The sequence below is a fragment of the Anas platyrhynchos genome, chromosome 14 (assembly GCF_047663525.1).
Source record: "Anas platyrhynchos isolate ZD024472 breed Pekin duck chromosome 14, IASCAAS_PekinDuck_T2T, whole genome shotgun sequence".
NCBI classification, from domain to species: Eukaryota; Metazoa; Chordata; class Aves; order Anseriformes; family Anatidae; genus Anas; species Anas platyrhynchos.
In genome coordinates this window covers 12278076-12293185 of record NC_092600.1, presented here as the reverse complement: position 1 = coordinate 12293185, position 15110 = coordinate 12278076, and the positions used below count along the sequence as shown (strand labels likewise).

At 57.3% G+C, this 15110-nt stretch overlaps 3 protein-coding genes across 5 annotated transcripts in view; 2 read left to right on the top strand and 1 right to left on the bottom strand.

The window, feature by feature from the left end:
* Window positions 1–11: 11 nt before the first annotated feature.
* The window catches only part of NDUFA2 (NADH:ubiquinone oxidoreductase subunit A2), a 107675-nt gene continuing 92576 nt past the window's right edge, over window positions 12–15110 (top strand). The window contains exons 1-3 of one of the 2 annotated variants that reach the window (XM_027468375.3): window positions 12–170; window positions 264–370; window positions 1071–1265. In XM_027468375.3, the coding sequence (XP_027324176.3) occupies window positions 67–170; window positions 264–370; window positions 1071–1162 (303 nt within the window). In that variant the 5' untranslated portion in view covers window positions 12–66 and the 3' untranslated portion in view covers window positions 1163–1265. Of the gene's footprint in view, window positions 171–263; window positions 371–1070; window positions 1266–15110 lie in introns of those variants that run through there. The other variant, XM_072023372.1, reaches the window with a different exon arrangement.
* Window positions 1188–8617, bottom strand: TMCO6 (transmembrane and coiled-coil domains 6). 2 transcript variants are annotated; one of them, XM_027468370.3, is made up of 12 exons: window positions 8294–8617; window positions 8065–8171; window positions 7768–7877; window positions 7501–7684; window positions 6298–6402; window positions 5653–5738; window positions 4989–5105; window positions 4166–4277; window positions 3902–4076; window positions 3372–3466; window positions 2679–2846; window positions 1188–1792 (listed from the first exon to the last, which is right to left on the bottom strand). In XM_027468370.3, the coding sequence occupies exons 1-12, from the start codon at window positions 8577–8579 to the stop codon at window positions 1628–1630; spliced, it is 1710 nt and encodes a 569-aa protein (XP_027324171.3). In that variant the 5' UTR covers window positions 8580–8617; the 3' UTR covers window positions 1188–1627. The 2 variants fall into 2 exon arrangements, with proteins under 2 accessions (XP_027324171.3, XP_027324172.2); XM_027468371.3 differs by having other exon boundaries at window positions 8298–8434.
* Window positions 9233–13689, top strand: CD14 (CD14 molecule). The gene is made up of 2 exons (XM_005009992.6): window positions 9233–10489; window positions 11431–13689. Exon 2 carries the CDS (start codon window positions 11441–11443, stop codon window positions 12857–12859), a length of 1419 nt encoding a protein of 472 aa, XP_005010049.5. The 5' UTR covers window positions 9233–10489; window positions 11431–11440; the 3' UTR covers window positions 12860–13689.

The window sequence follows — 15110 nt, the reverse complement described above, 5'->3', positions numbered from 1 at the left end:
GGGGGAGCGCGGCGATTGGCCAGCCCCGCCCCGAGGCCCCGCCCCTCGTCTGGCAGAGCGCACAAGATGGCGGCGGCGGCCGTGAGGGGAATCGGGGCCGGGCTGGGCCGCGGGGTGCGGGAGCTGCGGCTCCACCTGTGCCAGAGCTCGGCCGGCAGCCGCGGCGTCAGGTGAGGGCGGGGACGGGGCCTCGGGGGGCTGGGGAGGCACCGCGGGGCTTGGCCGTGCTTAATTTGCCTCGTTCTGTGTTGTCCCGTCCGCAGGGAGTTCATCGAGCAGCACTACGTGGCCCTGAAGCAGGCCAACCCCGGCTTCCCCATCCTCATCCGGGAGTGCTCCGGGGTGCGGCCCCGCCTCTGGGCCCGCTACGGTGAGTGGGGGCCCTCTGTGTGGGGGTGCCCTCCGGGGGGTGCCCTCCGTGTGGGGGTGCTGCGGGGTGACCCCAGGGAGCGGTTAAAAAAATGCTCCTGCTCTTCTTATTTGACCCCTGTTCTCACTGAAATGCCAGGGAGGGAGCAGAAAAAGCCCTCTAAAAAAGCTTTTTATCCTGAAGTCATCCGTGTCAGACAAGGTTACAAATGTCCCTTTGGATACAGAGTTCCTCAGCGTTAGCACAAAGGGCAGTGGAGCCTGCAGGCATTGCTGTGTGCCTTCTCCCTCTGACTCGCACAAACGCGCTGCCCCAGCAGCAGGGGTGGGTTTTTTCAGCACTGTTTTAGTGAGGTGTCGGTGAGGATCTTGATCTGAGGGCCAAATGCCACCAGGTTGGTGGCTGTCAGGTAGCAGAGCGGCGTTTGCTCTGCAGCATTGTGAGTTAACAAAAAGAGGTAAGAAAACATAGCGGGGTGCATTGGTTTCTCCAAGGGAATGGCTGAACAATGGGATTGAGGAAGGTGGAAATAATAACTTGGGCACGGGGAGGCAACTGGAGAGTGCTGAGTGCTGAGGGATGGTGATGAGACATCAGCTGTGACACTGGCTAAGGCCCTGGGGAAACACAAAGCAGGGCTTTAGATCACCCAAGAGAACAAGAATGAGGCTCCTGCTCTCACCCTCCCTCTTTTCTGCAGAGTTCGGCAAGGAGAAAAGCGTGTCACTGGATAACCTTTCTGTGGATGAAGTGGCCAAGGCCTTGGAGAACATTGTGAAAAGCAAGGCGTGAAGATGGACACCAAAGGTGCACGTGCTGAACGCTTTACTGATGACCTTTAATGTAAAATGTGTCCTTAACTTATCAATCGTATAAATATACATGCTTACCCAGAGCTTTGTGTCTTGGATTTAAAACTGCAGCACCAAAAGGAGGTGCTGAAGGAAAGAGCAAACCCAGCAGGGTTTGTGTTCCCCCCCACAGCAACAAGAGCTCTTCTGCACTGCTTGCAGCTCAGCTCAGCTTGGTCCCTGCACCAGGGAGGCTTTGGGGCCGCCTGGTGGTGGCTACAAGGTGACAAGGACACCAGGGAGAGGACTGTGGAACAGCCCACCCAGCACCAGCACCCCCTGCAGCCAGCGCTGCTGCTCGCAGTCTGTGTGACTGCCTGACCAGCCCTTGGGCAGTGGTGCAGGAACACAGGGCAGCGAGTGAACAGTTTGTTCCTCCTCAGGCCAGGAGGGCAGGCTGTGTGATCTAGGAGAAGGCGGACGATGCAGCTGGTGAGGAACTGAAGACGGAGGCTCCCGGTGGCTGTAGGGCCATGTCCAGCAGTGCTTGCACCCGCTCCTGGAGTTCTGGGGTGCTCTGGTGCTGCTTGAGGGTCTGGGGCCCTCCTTGCCCGACAAAGTCAACAGCAGCCTGTGTGAGGAGAGAGGAGTGAGAAGGGGGTTGGCTGCCTGCTACACGAGGGCTGAGACCCCCAAATAGCCACTGCAGCTGATCCCTTCTGCCCTGAGCCTCCCTCTCCCCTTGTCAGGGATCAGGGCTGAAGGGATTCACCAGAGCCCTGCCAGACATGAGTCCAGAGCAGGAAAACCCAGCTGTGGTGGTCCCTGGTCTGAGCGCAGGGACCTTAAAGAAAGCACAACTGAAGCAAAACAATTTCCTGGAGAAGAGGAGGCTCGGGGTGACCTTATTGCTCTGTATAAGTACATTAAAGGAGGCTGTAGCGAGGTGGGGGTTGGCCTGTTCTCCCATGTGCCTGGTGACAGGACGAGGGGGAATGGGCTAAAGTTACACCAGGGGAGTTTTAGGTTAGATGTTAGGAAGAATTTCTTTACTGAAAGGGTTGTTAGGCACTGGAACGGGCTGCCCAGGGAGGTGGTGGAGTCACCATCCCTGGAAGTCTTCAAAAGACGTTTAGATGTAGAGCTTAGGGATATGGTTTAGTGGGGACTGTTAGTGTTAGGTTAGAGGTTGGACTCGATGATCTTGAGGTCTCTTCCAACCTAGAAATTCTGTGATTCTGTGAATCCCCTCGTAATGATCGGTGACTGTTAAAGGGTGGAAAAAATCTGCCCAGAACACAGTTATAGTCAACAAAAAGGAACACCCCGCCCCTACCCTGAGACATGAGGACTTCCAACTCTGTCACACAAGTGTTCCCCACCCCGCTTTGGGTGAATGTCCGAGTACTGAAGGAGCATGGGCCACGAGGAAAAATGAGTGAGAACAGTTTTGTTCAAGTAACACCTGCTGTTTTAGGATCTCACACCGGGTTCAGGGGCGTGAACCCCCAGCCTACCTGTGGGCAGTGCAGGAAGAGGAGGTGCAGCAGCTCCAGGCACTGCCCCACCACTTCGGGGTCGGGGAGCGCCAGGGGGCCCAGCAGCAGGGGCAGGGCAGCCCGCTGGTGCAGCTGCTGGCAGTAGGCAGGCCCCTTCTCTGCGACGTTGCACAGCACTGTCAGGACCTGGGCAGAGAAGCTGTGAGTGAGCAAGCCAGGAATGATGGACAATGTTCCTGACAGCCCATGGAGGGCTTTAAAGAACTCCCCGTTCCCTCCCCAGAGGTCCTGCCCCCACCAAGGGGCATCCCCATACCTGCCCTGTGGGGCACAGCTCATCTGCATGCTCTGGAGATCTCATCAGGATCTCTGCCAAGCAGTCACGATCACATTCCCCTCGACAGAGCATCCCAAGAGCCCCTCACTGCCTTCCAAAAGAAGGAGGCAGCACCTCCTCGGGCCCAACCCCAGTGCTGGCAGGCCCAGACCTTAATTAGTGTCTGCCTTGGGTGCCTGGGAGTAGCATCAGGTAGGGGATTCCTTTGACAAAGCAGGTAATGCCTTCAGGGGATGCAGATGGGGATGTTACCACCACACCAGACTCTGCCAAGCTGTTATTACCATCCCAAGCCTGAGTACTGCACACACAGGACTCGCGTTCCTCAAAGCCTGGAGCTTTCCCCAGCTCAGGGGCACGAAGTGAGGTCTTACCAACACGCTCGCTGCCTGGGAGCATGGCAGGAGCTGCAGCAGGGCTGGGAGCAAGTCCAGAGAGAGCAGAGCAAAGCAGAAGAAGGGATCATCCACTGGAATGGGCAGAGAATGAGCACATTAATAAAACTGCCTCACTGCAGGAGGGCCAGATGGTGCACGATAACTGCTCTGGACAGGCACAAGGCCCACACAGCCCACAGCAGACCTCAGCTCAGACACACACGGTGTCAGAGGACAGACAGCTCCCACCCACTCCACCTTACTGACCTCAAAACCTATCCTGCAAACTGAATCAATAAAGCAACACACACAAAGGGAAGAACCTGGCTGATTTAGGAGTGTTTCTGCAGTTTCCCCAAAAGCACTGCTGTCTATTTAGGCTGAGACACCACCTGGCAGCCCCTTGTGCTCTGTGCCCCTGCACGGTGCAGCTCTGCTGGGAGGTTCCCCACGCAGTGAGCTCGAAGCCTGCCAGGGCCTGGCAGCAGCAGCTCCAGCTCTGCTCACAGCCACGCAGGGACACTCACCCGTGAGGTTGTTCAGCAGCCAGAGGCCCTCGGGTACGATGAAGGGGTGCTTCTGGAGGTAGCACTGCATGACTGTGAACAGGGCCGCAAGCAAGCGCTCGTCCTGGATCTGGGCTTCGCATCCTGTCTCCTCTGCAAGCAGATTGCCGAGACACCGCAGCACCGGGCAGGTGAGCTTTGAGAGGGAGAAAGACAACACCTTTGGGCTGGATCACATCCCCAAAGCTTCGCAGAGAAAGAATAGCATCTTTGCCCATGTCTTACCAGCTCCAGGCCCTCGGAAAAGCTTTGGGAGATTTCAGAAGCGATGTCACACAAGAGCGAGCTGAGCGCAGGTACGGCCCCCAGCGCTATCAGCGCCGCGTTGGCTGTGTGGCTGCAGAGGGAAGGGACACCACGGTTGCTCTCTGCACCCAGCCTCCACCAAACAACTGGGCCTGGAAATCCTGAGTGCTATCCTGAAACCATAGCCAGGTTTATTTCACATTCAAATAGCAGCTCGTTTCTGAGCAGATACTTAAGAGAAAGTTTAAAAGCCTGTGGAAAACAGATCCACTGGAATTAGCTACGTAGGGCAGGAAACAACAGCTCTGGTCCTCTCCAGGTACCCACACTGTCCTTTCTCTCTGCTGGGGCTGCTGAAAGAGATGACACCACCAGAACAGCCACACCACGGCAGGCAGAGATTGTTGGCAGCAGCCAGCCTGGACAAGTGACACTGAACCAAACCCAGAAGCTCGAAGATTCTGGGAGTTCACCTTGGGAAGCGCAGGACACAAATCCAAATGTGGGAAGCGACCAAGGTGTTTTTAGAACACTAGGAACAGCCTCAAGTTTGTCACCTGTGATCACCCTGTAAACAAACTCATTAATCCTACAAATATGCTGTGCTAAAATGTGAGACCGGGAATGCCCAGGAGGGGAAAGAAATTTCTTTCCAAAGGGAAAGGGGCAAGGGGAGGCAATCCAGGACCCAGACCCACAGCCACAGGCTCCACACAGGCTTGTGCTCCAGCTGGCAGAGCCTTTATGCTTGTGTGTTTGTCTGCCCCCAGGGAACACAAAACGAGGATAAAAGAGCATTTACCTACAAACGATGTAGTGGAGACACCATGCAAATTCCACAGCAGCTCCTGTCCCAGATTTGAGGCCAGAGCAAACCAGTCGAAGCATGTGCTGGGGGAGAACAGAGTCCAGAACCAAGCTGGGGTCAGAACAGCAGAGTTAATGGAGGCACTGACCAGAGCACAGGCAGGACAGACATCCGATGGGGATAGATCGTCCCCAGCTGCCAGGCAGCTCCAAATACACCCATGGAAGAGGCTCTTAGGTAAGGGCTACAGACTCAGGCACCACCACAACACAATGCAAGGCATGTGCAAGCTGTCCCTGTAAGTGGTAGGACCTGGGGGCACTCAGAACACCTTGGCTGGGGGCACATTTTTGGCACTGAGGGCTGTCAAACTGATCTTTTCCTTAGCAGGAGGAATGCGGCCAGAATTTCCCCTTTGGCCTACCCTGCTCAACGCTGTCCTTTACTGAAATACCAAAGCCATCTGCTCAGATTAGGCTGAAGGAAAAGAGTCAAGCCCTGCACCCTGATCTGCAGAAAAGCCTGCATAGTTCCTGTAGGATTCTGCTCTGAATTATTAGCATCTCTGAGATGGGAAATGCATCATCGTCCCTGGCACGCAAATACCACGCAGGGCCCCAGGGCCCATCCCGACACAGGGTACAAAGCTTGGACTCACGGTATGATCTCTGTGGGAGCTTCTTTGGCTTGGAGGAGCTGTGACAAGACGTAACCCAGACCTTCCAGCACAGCCTCGTGCGGGGACTGCAATCAAACAGAACAAAGCTGATCCCACACAACAGAGGCAAGGGGTCCCAGGGCATCACCTGCATGCTAGTGAAAGGGCAATACCGTCATGTAGCACTAAGCCACGCCAAAGCTGAGCTGTTCCCCCTGGCCCCATACTCAGGGGTTGCAGTTGTAGGGACTCAGAAGCCCAACCACAGCAGCACTGCTGCTCTGCACATTCAGACCTGCAGCTGACAGCACTGCTCACTGTGTGGGTCTCCTAAATCTGTTGAACCCAAACTTTGCAGAGGGAAAAAGTCTGCAGCTCACTGTGTTCGAGACTTTACCTGCAAGCCACAGTTACCAGCATGAGACATGCACCTTGAAAAGGGCACAAGGTGGTGAACCCCTGCAAAGCACTGCAAGGAGCCTATGAGAGGCCCTCACTTGCTGCAACAGGACAGTCCTGTACAGAAGGATCTCTACCCAGCTGGAATGGTAACTCAGTCCTGTCAGCCAGCGTCTAAAGGGTGTAAGAAAAGGTCCTTTTAGGGGGCAGGGCATGGGAAGAGTGTGACTGAGCTACTCTACCCACCTGGATGCAGGATGCCAGCACTGGAATAATGCCCTGAGGCAGAAGCTGCTTTCTCACAGCTTCACTTTCCACTACCAGGTTGCCCAGTGTGTACAAACACAGCTCCTGAAACACAACCAAGAGACCGGGTCACCCCCTCCACATTCCCCAGCAGGACCCTGGCCTGTCTGGGCACCCAGAGCAGCCAGCAAGCCCCTCAGGTCACCCCTCACCTGAGCAGGGCAGGGACTGTCTCCGGAGGGACAAACACAGGTAGATATTGTTGGACCCTCACAGATAGCCCTGTTCCCCGCTGGCTTCAATCTATCCTTGTTCTCTTAATCGTGTTGGGACTGGCAGAACATCACTTCAATTTTGAAAGTTTTTCCAAGCTTCTAATTGTTGCTGTAATATTTCCCTGAAACCCCTCTAATTCAATGGTATTATCTTGGAGACTGTCTGTGTACTGCAAATGTGGTCATCCTCTTAGAGCTGCTGTTTTATCCCTGAGCTCTAATTCTGTCTTATCTAAGCTCTGCAGCTAATTCCCTAAACTGACCACTCATCATGAGTCCTGGCTGAGGACCTCAGCCTTCTGCTCCACCACCTAGGGCTCTGCAGGAACTGGTGATGGAGTCCAAAAGCCACAGCCTGCAGTTCCTGCTCCCACAAGCACAGCTTGGAACTGAAGAGGGCAGATGCTCACGGGGCTGTGTGGGGGAATTTGTTGCAAACGAGGCATCTGGGCTGTGTCCAGAGCACTGGGGACAGCAGAGTATGAAAGGGGGTTATTCCCCAAGTCAGGCGAGGTGATGTCTGCAAGGCTGCCAGGATGGCTGGGTTGGGGCAGAGGGTTACAAAAAAGTCTGGGGGTGCTGGGCTGGATTTGCCTGGCCTAGGGAGGCTTGACAACATTCACAAGCAGTCTGCAGCTACGTGGAAGAAGATGTAAACACGATGGAATCAAACTCCTTTTGGTTTGAGGACAGGGCACAGCCAATGGGTGTCTCCACACTTGGGGGTTTTCAGGGGTTTTCAGGAGCAGCTCTGGGGACAGCGCTGCTCCACAGGGAAGGTTGGATTAGGGAATTCCAGAGGGCCCTTCAAACCAGCACTTCCACATGAACCACATCAGACTAAAGCTTGGCCAAAACGGGTCCTACTGCCACCCAACCGCTACCAGAGGATTACCAGAGCCCTGGCAAACCCAAGCACGGCCATTACCATCAACTCAACGCTGTGTCCCGAGAGGTACGTCAGCAGATAGGGGGTCACTGGCATGCACGCCTCAGCCACGGCAGCGTCACTGGAGTGGGAGAGCTCGTGCAGGCAGCGGGCTGCCTCCATCTGCACGTCGGCCAGGCTGCCGGTGAACAGCCCCACGAGCGTCCGGACACTGCCATCCAGCCTGTGGGGACACCAAGGCTGCTGTCACCTGCTGCCTCCTGCCCTCGGGCACACAGCTGCTGGTCCACAGCACCTCGGGCTGACCTGACAAACTTCTGCTGAGTCTCCTTGTCCTGCAGAGCCCGGCGGAGGCGTCTCAGCAGCGTTTTCCTGTCCTCTGAAGCTCTCTGCACGCCTCTGAGCAGCTCGGAGACCTGTCCAAAAATTAAAAAGCGCTGGCGTTAGGGCTTCATGCTGTTATCCTAGAGGCAAATAAAAACCAAGCAGCGTCGCAGCTGCTCACAAAGAGCCTCGGTGGTTCCAGCACCTTGCCCAAAGGACCACCAGCAGGTCTGAAGGCTGGGGGCGACCCCTGGGCCCTCCTCATCCCCACTCTCTCACCTCATCCTCGGGGAGAGGCTGCAGCAGGACCTCGGCTCCGTCCTGCTCGTCCTCCCGCAGCAGCCGCTTGCTGACCAGCTGCTCCTGCCGCCGGGCCTTCCTCAGAGCTGGAGGGGAAGCAGCCCCCCGTCAGCACCAGCCCCGGGGAGGGGGGGGGGGTCCGGGTCCCACCCCACCGAGCAGCCCCGTTCCTGCTAACGGGGAGCAGCGGGCAGCAGCCGGCCCCCACCTGCCTCCCGCTCCCGTCGCCGGGCCCGCAGCTCCTCCGCGCCCCCCCCGGGACCGGGAACGGCCCCGCGACGCCGTCGGCCCCACATGGAGGAGGAGGAGGATGAAGAGGAAGAAGAGGAGGAAGAGGAGGAGGAGGAGGAGGACGGGGCGGGGCGTGACCGGAGCCCGGAGGCCCCCCCGTGGCCGCCGCCGGTTGGGGCAGCGATCGCAACGGGCCCGGGGCTGTCGGGGCTGTGGTGGCGTCCCCGGCACTGGAGGTGTGGATAATGGCATTTAGGCTCCATTCTCACACAAAACGTTGGGCCTGGTGATCCTTCATGGTCCCGTGCAGGCTGGGCTGTGCCCTCAGCAGCCTTGCAGAGAGCGGGGTGCTGCAGGAGTTTTGTCCTCGTTCCTAACGCAGCCCCAGGGAGCGTGTGGTGACCGTCACCCATCGCTGGGCTGCAGCTGTTGCAGGGCATCACCTCGTCTCCGTTTCATTTTGAAATATAGACATGAGCGTACACAGGCAGGGGACGCAGCCGAGAAGGATTCCTTACGCCTTGCAGGGAGAGAAACTGGTCAGGCTCCAGCCTCAGGCAAGGCTTCCATCTCCATAGGGCCAGGATTCGTTTTTACTGAAGGCAAAAATAGCCCAGAGACCCAGCAGCCATGTCAGGTTGTTGGTCTGAGTATCCTGGGATCTTCCGCGGGAGTAATTAAAGCCAGAAAGTCATCACCCAAAGGAAATGTCCAAAACCATATCTCACTGAAACCAAAGTGTGGCTGGCCACTGAGGAGACAAAGCTCCTATTATTATTATTATTATTATTATTATTATTATTATTATTATTATTATTATTATTATTATTATTATTATTCTCTGGCAGATCTTTGGGGGAATTTGCAGCAGGTAGCAAGAAGAAACAATTAAAAAGGTACCAGGTCCTGATGGTTAGACCCATGTCACCAGAGCAAGAAGTGAAGAGGTGTCAGGACATCTGCTTTTTTCCATGATTTCCGTGATTTCCGTGATTTTTCCATGCTGTATGGGGCAGCAGCTCCATGTAACTCAAGAACAGGGAAGAGGAATCATGGAGTAGCTCAAGAGAAGGAAGTGAAATCAGTACAGAGCCTGCCTGAGGCACTAAGAGTGAACCACAGGGAGATACACAACCAAAAGGAGATCTTCCCTTTGCCCATCCCAGCAAGACAGTGCCAGGACACGTGGGGCAGGCATCCTGCAACCCAGCTGCTCTTGTGCTGACTGCGCCTTTCTGCAGTACTACATTAACCACACACTGGGAACTGCGTCTTCTCGCTGTGCAGCTTCATCTTTTTCTCTGAAATCCATTCTGAAACCCAGCATAGGCAGAGAAAACCCCATGGTAGAAAAAGTCCTTGACAGACCAACCTTTCTGAATGCCTAGCGGCCTGCGGTTGCTGGTGAGGAGCATTGACATTTTGGAGTAGGTGATCACTGGGCATTTCCTCAGCCAAGCCAAGAGGCTGACCTCAGGTAGTGCTGTCACAGCACTGCCATGTGTGGTGGGAGCAGGGACATTGGGTCAGTAGCTGTCCCCACCCTACACAGGGCACAGGGACAGGGCATGGTCTGGACACGGGGCATCGCAGCCCCTTCCCTTTCTGCGTCACCTCCTGCTGGGTGCTCGCCACGCAGTGGGCTCCAGGGCATGGCAAGCCCAGAGCACCTGGAGGCAGAGGTGTGTTGGGGCTTGACCTGAGAGCACATTTTAGGGCAGCTTACTGCCATGCCGTTCCCCGTCCTTCCCAGGACAGTAAATGAACTCCTTTCCAGCTGCAGCCCAGGGCAGCCTTCACTAAACAAAGCAGAAGTAACTGGGGCGGCTGCTGCTTCCCGTGGCACCACTGGCCCCATCCTGCTCAGGAAGCTGCTCGGAAGGAGCCTTGCAGCGCTCAGGATCCTGCTGCTGGTATCTACCTGCCCCAAGCACAGTGATCAGGGCGGGAGGCGCTCGCTAAACCCAACTTCAGCAGGACAGGGCTGCGAATGTGCAAACAGCAACTGGGAGGCACCTGCGGTCACCGCGGCCTCACGGGGCTGGAGGCAGGGGAGGATCGGGCGCAGGAGAGGTGAGCACTTGCAGAGCTTTTGGCACCTACGGCTGGGACTTGGCAGCAGCTAGAGGAAGCAGCCACCGGGCAAGGAAGCGTTTCAGCCTGGAGCTGGCCGGTGAGTCTCAGCGCAGCCCACCCCTGCCGAACGCTTTCTCCCCCCCACGACAGGGGCTTGGTGCAGGGTCCCCCCCGGGGAGGGTGGTGCACGGCAGCACCGAGCAGGTGAGAGCTCTGTCCTAGGAACTTTCTGAGGCTTGGCCAGGAAAAGCTGTGACTGATCTGGGCTGGTGCCAGCAACAGCCCTGCTCCAGGCAGGAGGCTGGGCTAGAGACCCCCCGAGGCTCCTTCCCATCACCCTTCTTTGGCAGAGCTGAGTCAGTGCATAACTTGGGAGCCTGTAATCTTATGATTTCTGCAGTTATACTTGATGCTGACGGGGGTGTACGGAGACTCTCAGAGACCATTTTCTACTCTCCCCTTTGAGGCTGGTAATGAATCAAATCCCTGGGTGAGAGAAAGGAAAATATGAAGCTCTCTGTTGCAATTTCCTGCCCCAGATTGCACAGAGAAACAAACAGAGCTGTGGCTGTCCCATCCTGTGCTCAAAACAGTAGATCTGTCTCTGCTGTACATAACTCAGCCTTTCTAGTTGCTCCAGATCTGTGAAGTTTCCTGGTTGCTCACAGAGAGGAGTCTCTGCAGCAGTGCCACCCTGTCTCCGCATCTCAGCCCCGGTCTCGCTGAAATTCTGCTTCTGGGGTCGGGTCGGACCAGTGCCAAAGAGGAGCGAGTGGCACAGGTGGAGCTCCTGGGTGTTGCACTGATGATTACAAAGGGCTGGGAGCTTTGCCCTGAGTCACCTCTGAGTAGCCACACGGGTGCTGGTGGGGCATGCTGGACCCGCCAGCAGCTGGAAGGGGCGATGAGTGCAGCTCGGTGGCCGTATGAAGGATGTTTCTGCAGCGCCGATCCTGGCCAAGTCAGCCCTTTGTTCTGTTGGTCTGAATGGTCCCCTCAGCTGCCCCTGCCTTACTCTGCTGCTCTCCTCATTTCTAGGCTGTTTGCCATGAGGGTGGCTGTTCTCCTCCTCCTGGGGCTGGTGCTGTTGGAGGCAGAGGGCAGGTGTTTCTTCAATCGCACCCAGGAGTACTGTCTGTGCTACAGGCTGTCCCAGAACAACGCAGGGAGCATCATCCAGTGCCTCGCGGCCTCTGTTGTGGAGTTCCAGGGAGGAGAGCTGGAGAAATATGTTGACTTCCCCGTCAGAGACCTGGATCCCTCCACCATTGACATGCTCGGCACGCTTGAAATAAAGAAAATCATTTTTGGCGACCTCCTGGTGCCTGAGGTCCTCCTCGCCCGTGTCTTAAGGTTCTTCTCCTACACCCGGGTGCAGGAGATGGCGTTTGAGAGCTGCAGTTTCCTGGGGAGGAGCAGCTGGCGTGAGATGGCTGGCCAGAACTTGCCCATATTGTCCCTGCATTTCCACAACGTGACATCTGCCCCGCTGACGGGCCGCGAGCAGGACTTCTCTGAGCTGGGCAGCTGGCTGGGGACCCTGCAGGAGCTGTCTGTCACCAGCTCCCACGTCACCAGCCTGCCCTGTGGCATCGGAAGGGTGTTCAGAGCTCTGCGCTCCCTGGACATGGCACAAAACAGCCTTGGGGATGGGAGCTTGATGCCTGCCTTCTGCGAGGGGGCCTTCCCGCAGCTCCAGGTCCTGAGTCTGCAAGAAAACAACCTGACGTCCTACCACGGCGTGTGCAGAAGCGTGCAGCTGCTGCATGAGCTCCAGCACTTAGATCTCAGCCAGAACAAGCTCGTGGCCAGCCCGTCCTCCTCTTGCCAGTGGCCGGCATCCCTCCGAATTTTTAACTTGTCCAACACTGGCTTGGATGAACTCCTCACACCTCTGCCTCCTGCTCTAGAAGTGTTGGACTTGAGCTCCAACCACCTCCGTGCTGTAGACATCTCCCTCCGCTCCCTGAAGGCTCTCCTCCTGAGCCGAAACCTGCTGCTGGCCGCCCCCCCCATCAGGGATTACCCCGCGCTGCGCTCCCTCCACCTCGACGACAACTTGATTGCGGAGTGGCCATGGGACGAGGTGAAGCTCATGGAGAACCTGCAGGAGGTGTCCGCGGCTGGGAACCCCTACAACTGCACCTGCGCCGGGGCTGGGGCCCTGCAGGCGCTGGCAGCCACGGGGTGCCTCAGGCAGGGCTGGCCCCAGCACTACGCGTGCCACTCGCCCCCTCGCTACCAGGGCACGCTGGTGAGGGACGTGCCTGCCTCGGTGCTGCAGTGCAACAGAGCTGCGGTGCTTGCCCCCGTCTGCACGGCCCTCGGGCTGCTCTGTGTGGCCGGGGCTGGCTGGCTGGTCATGGCACGGAGGAGACGCGTGGCTGGCCCCAGAGCTGCTCAACCCCAAGGGCTGCACGGCCAGGAGCTCGGGGAGAAGGCTGGCAGGAGCCCAATGTGCTCGTGAGGGGCTCTCCTGCTTGCCCCCCCCCCCATCCAGGCTCGCCGTGGAACGGGACTGTCCTCAGCGTTGTCCCACCGTGATGGTGGCTTTTCCCATCTGAGTCTTGGAAACCCTCGAGGATGGGGAGACCCCACCCCACTTGCTGTGCTCTGTCCCTAGAAAGATTTTCCTTACATCCAACTTCAACCTCCCCAGTCCCAGATTGCACCCACTGCCCCTCTGGAATTGTCAGCCCTTATCGAGAGGAGTTTGGGTCCGTCATGTTTGCACCTCTGCATGCTGCTCACAGACCCCCCAAGCCCCATCCCAGCCTGATGATGCCCCCCTGCACCTCCAGCTCTCTCGTAGCTTGGTGTCCCCCAGCCTGTCCTCTGCCTCTCCTGTTCTGGGGGTTACAGCTGTAAGGATGCCTGGATGTCTGCTTCACTGCTGTTCAGCACCAGAGGAAAAAAAAAGCCCAAGGGACAGGGAAAAAACAAGCAAACAAAAAAGAACAAAAAATTAAACATCTCTACATGCAAGCCCTAATGAGCAGGAGATGACAAAGACAGCAACAAAGACCTCTCAAAGTGCTCTTAGGGCACTGGTGGATGAACTCCTCAAGTGGGGCCTCAAAGAGGTTCAGCCAGAACCTTTGTAACCAATAAGGAAATTGGTTTATTCTGGGTTATCAGAAAACACCTCACAGGAAAGAGCAAACTGGCTATGGGCAGCTGCGGAAGGAACGAGCGTGGGGGAATGGGGAGGATGGGGAAGGAAGGGACTGGCTGTGAGTAAGCAGTGCTTGTCCCCCAGATCTGTCCTGCCTTTTCATTAAAATCTGTTCCTGAGTATTTCTGGTGCCACTTTCACTGTATTGTGTGTATGATCTGCCAGCAAACGCAGGCTGGGCGAGGCAGTGAGCAGGAAAAGAGTGTGGTGATGCTGGAGGCTGGCATGGAGCAGGGCGCAGGGTGCTGGAGTAGGTGGCAGGCTCCCCAGCCTCAGCATTTCCTTTTTTGCTTTCTTGGTATGACCGATCTCCAGCAAGACTGAGCCTGTGGTTTGTGGTTGCTTCTTGTGCCTAGATCACCTTCCTAACTGAAGTTCCCTCATCTCCTGTCCCTGGTTTGCAAAGACTGGAGAGAGCCAGGAGCACGCTGAGGCTGAGTGGGTCCAGTGCTGGCCTCCCACAGCCCCAGTGGGCTCGTGGAGCTGGGAGCAATTTCTGGGGAGCTGATCCACAGGGTGTGTGGGGAGCTGGCACCCCAGGGCAGATTGCCAGCCTGGTGCCAAAAATGCACAGTGCTGGGGCACTGCTGCCCCACAGCATGGCACCGGAGGGCCGGCAGCATCCTGGGGGCACCCCTTGGTGAACAGCCCCACGTCAAACGATCTCCAAGGCTGAAAGAGTTCAGCCTCCAGAACGTGGTGCCTCCAGGCCGGGCTCAGCCCCTGCCTGGCTCTGCCCACACAGCTGTGCCTGATACCCATCAATAATGCACGGGAACGTGATCGCCCTGCATAACCCCATCCCCTGCCCTGGCAGCTCGGTGCTGAGCTAGCCATGGATGCTGGGGAGGTGAGTGGGGCACATCACCGGGGGGCTGGGGGGTGGCTGCCTCCTGTTTTCTTCGTGGTGTGACCCCAGGGGCACATCCAGGTCCTGGTGGGTGCTCGGGGCAGGACCCTGCTTATTGCCCCGCTGCTGTGTGACCCCGCAGGCCGAGCAGGAGGTGTGTGTGCGAGCGGCCGTGGGACTCCACCAGGCTGCAGGTAGGGCTGGGGCTGGGATTGCCAGCCGTGCTGGTGGGGAGAGGGCACCCACAGCACCCCGGTGGCTCTGAGCACTGTGGTCACAGTGGGAGGGCTTGGGGACAACGTGAAGCCCAGGACCTGACCCTCAGCTGTTGGAGGTTTGGGGAGGGGGTGGGCAGAACCAGGGCAGGCAGGGTGACCACACTCCACACTCCATTTCAGGGCCAGGAGGGGCTGGCAGCAGAGACCCCCGGCAGCTACTTCTTGCAGAGAAGGAGATCCAGGTGAGAGTGGCAGGGATGGGGGCATCAAGGGGCAAGGGACCCTGGTGGCTCAGATGGGAGCAGGGAGCCTCATCCCAGCCACTTGCCCAGCAGACGCCTGCCCAGGCATCATCCGGGGGGAAGGATGAAGGGGGGCTCCTGGGGATCACCAGGAGAAGGGATGGGGGTCTCCCCCCACCCTCTGTGCGCCCTCACCATCTCCAGCCCGGTGTGCTCAGTCCTTCCTTTACCCC

What these genes read in the sequence shown, in the direction of transcription:
- TMCO6 (XM_027468370.3), bottom strand. Translation starts at nt 8,579, where the DNA reads ATGGAGCCTAAATGCCATTATCCACACCTCCAGTGCCGGGGACGCCAC. An exon ending in GACACAGCGTTGAGTTGATG is followed by an intron (nt 6,403 to 7,500) that starts GTAATGGCCGTG and finishes GTTGTGTTTCAG; the next exon opens with GAGCTGTGTTTGTACACACT. An exon ending in TCTTCCTGCACTGCCCACAG is followed by an intron (nt 1,793 to 2,678) that starts GTAGGCTGGGGG and finishes CTCCTCACACAG; the next exon opens with GCTGCTGTTGACTTTGTCGG.
- CD14 (XM_005009992.6), top strand. Translation starts at nt 11,441, where the DNA reads ATGAGGGTGGCTGTTCTCCTCCTCCTGGGGCTGGTGCTGTTGGAGGCA.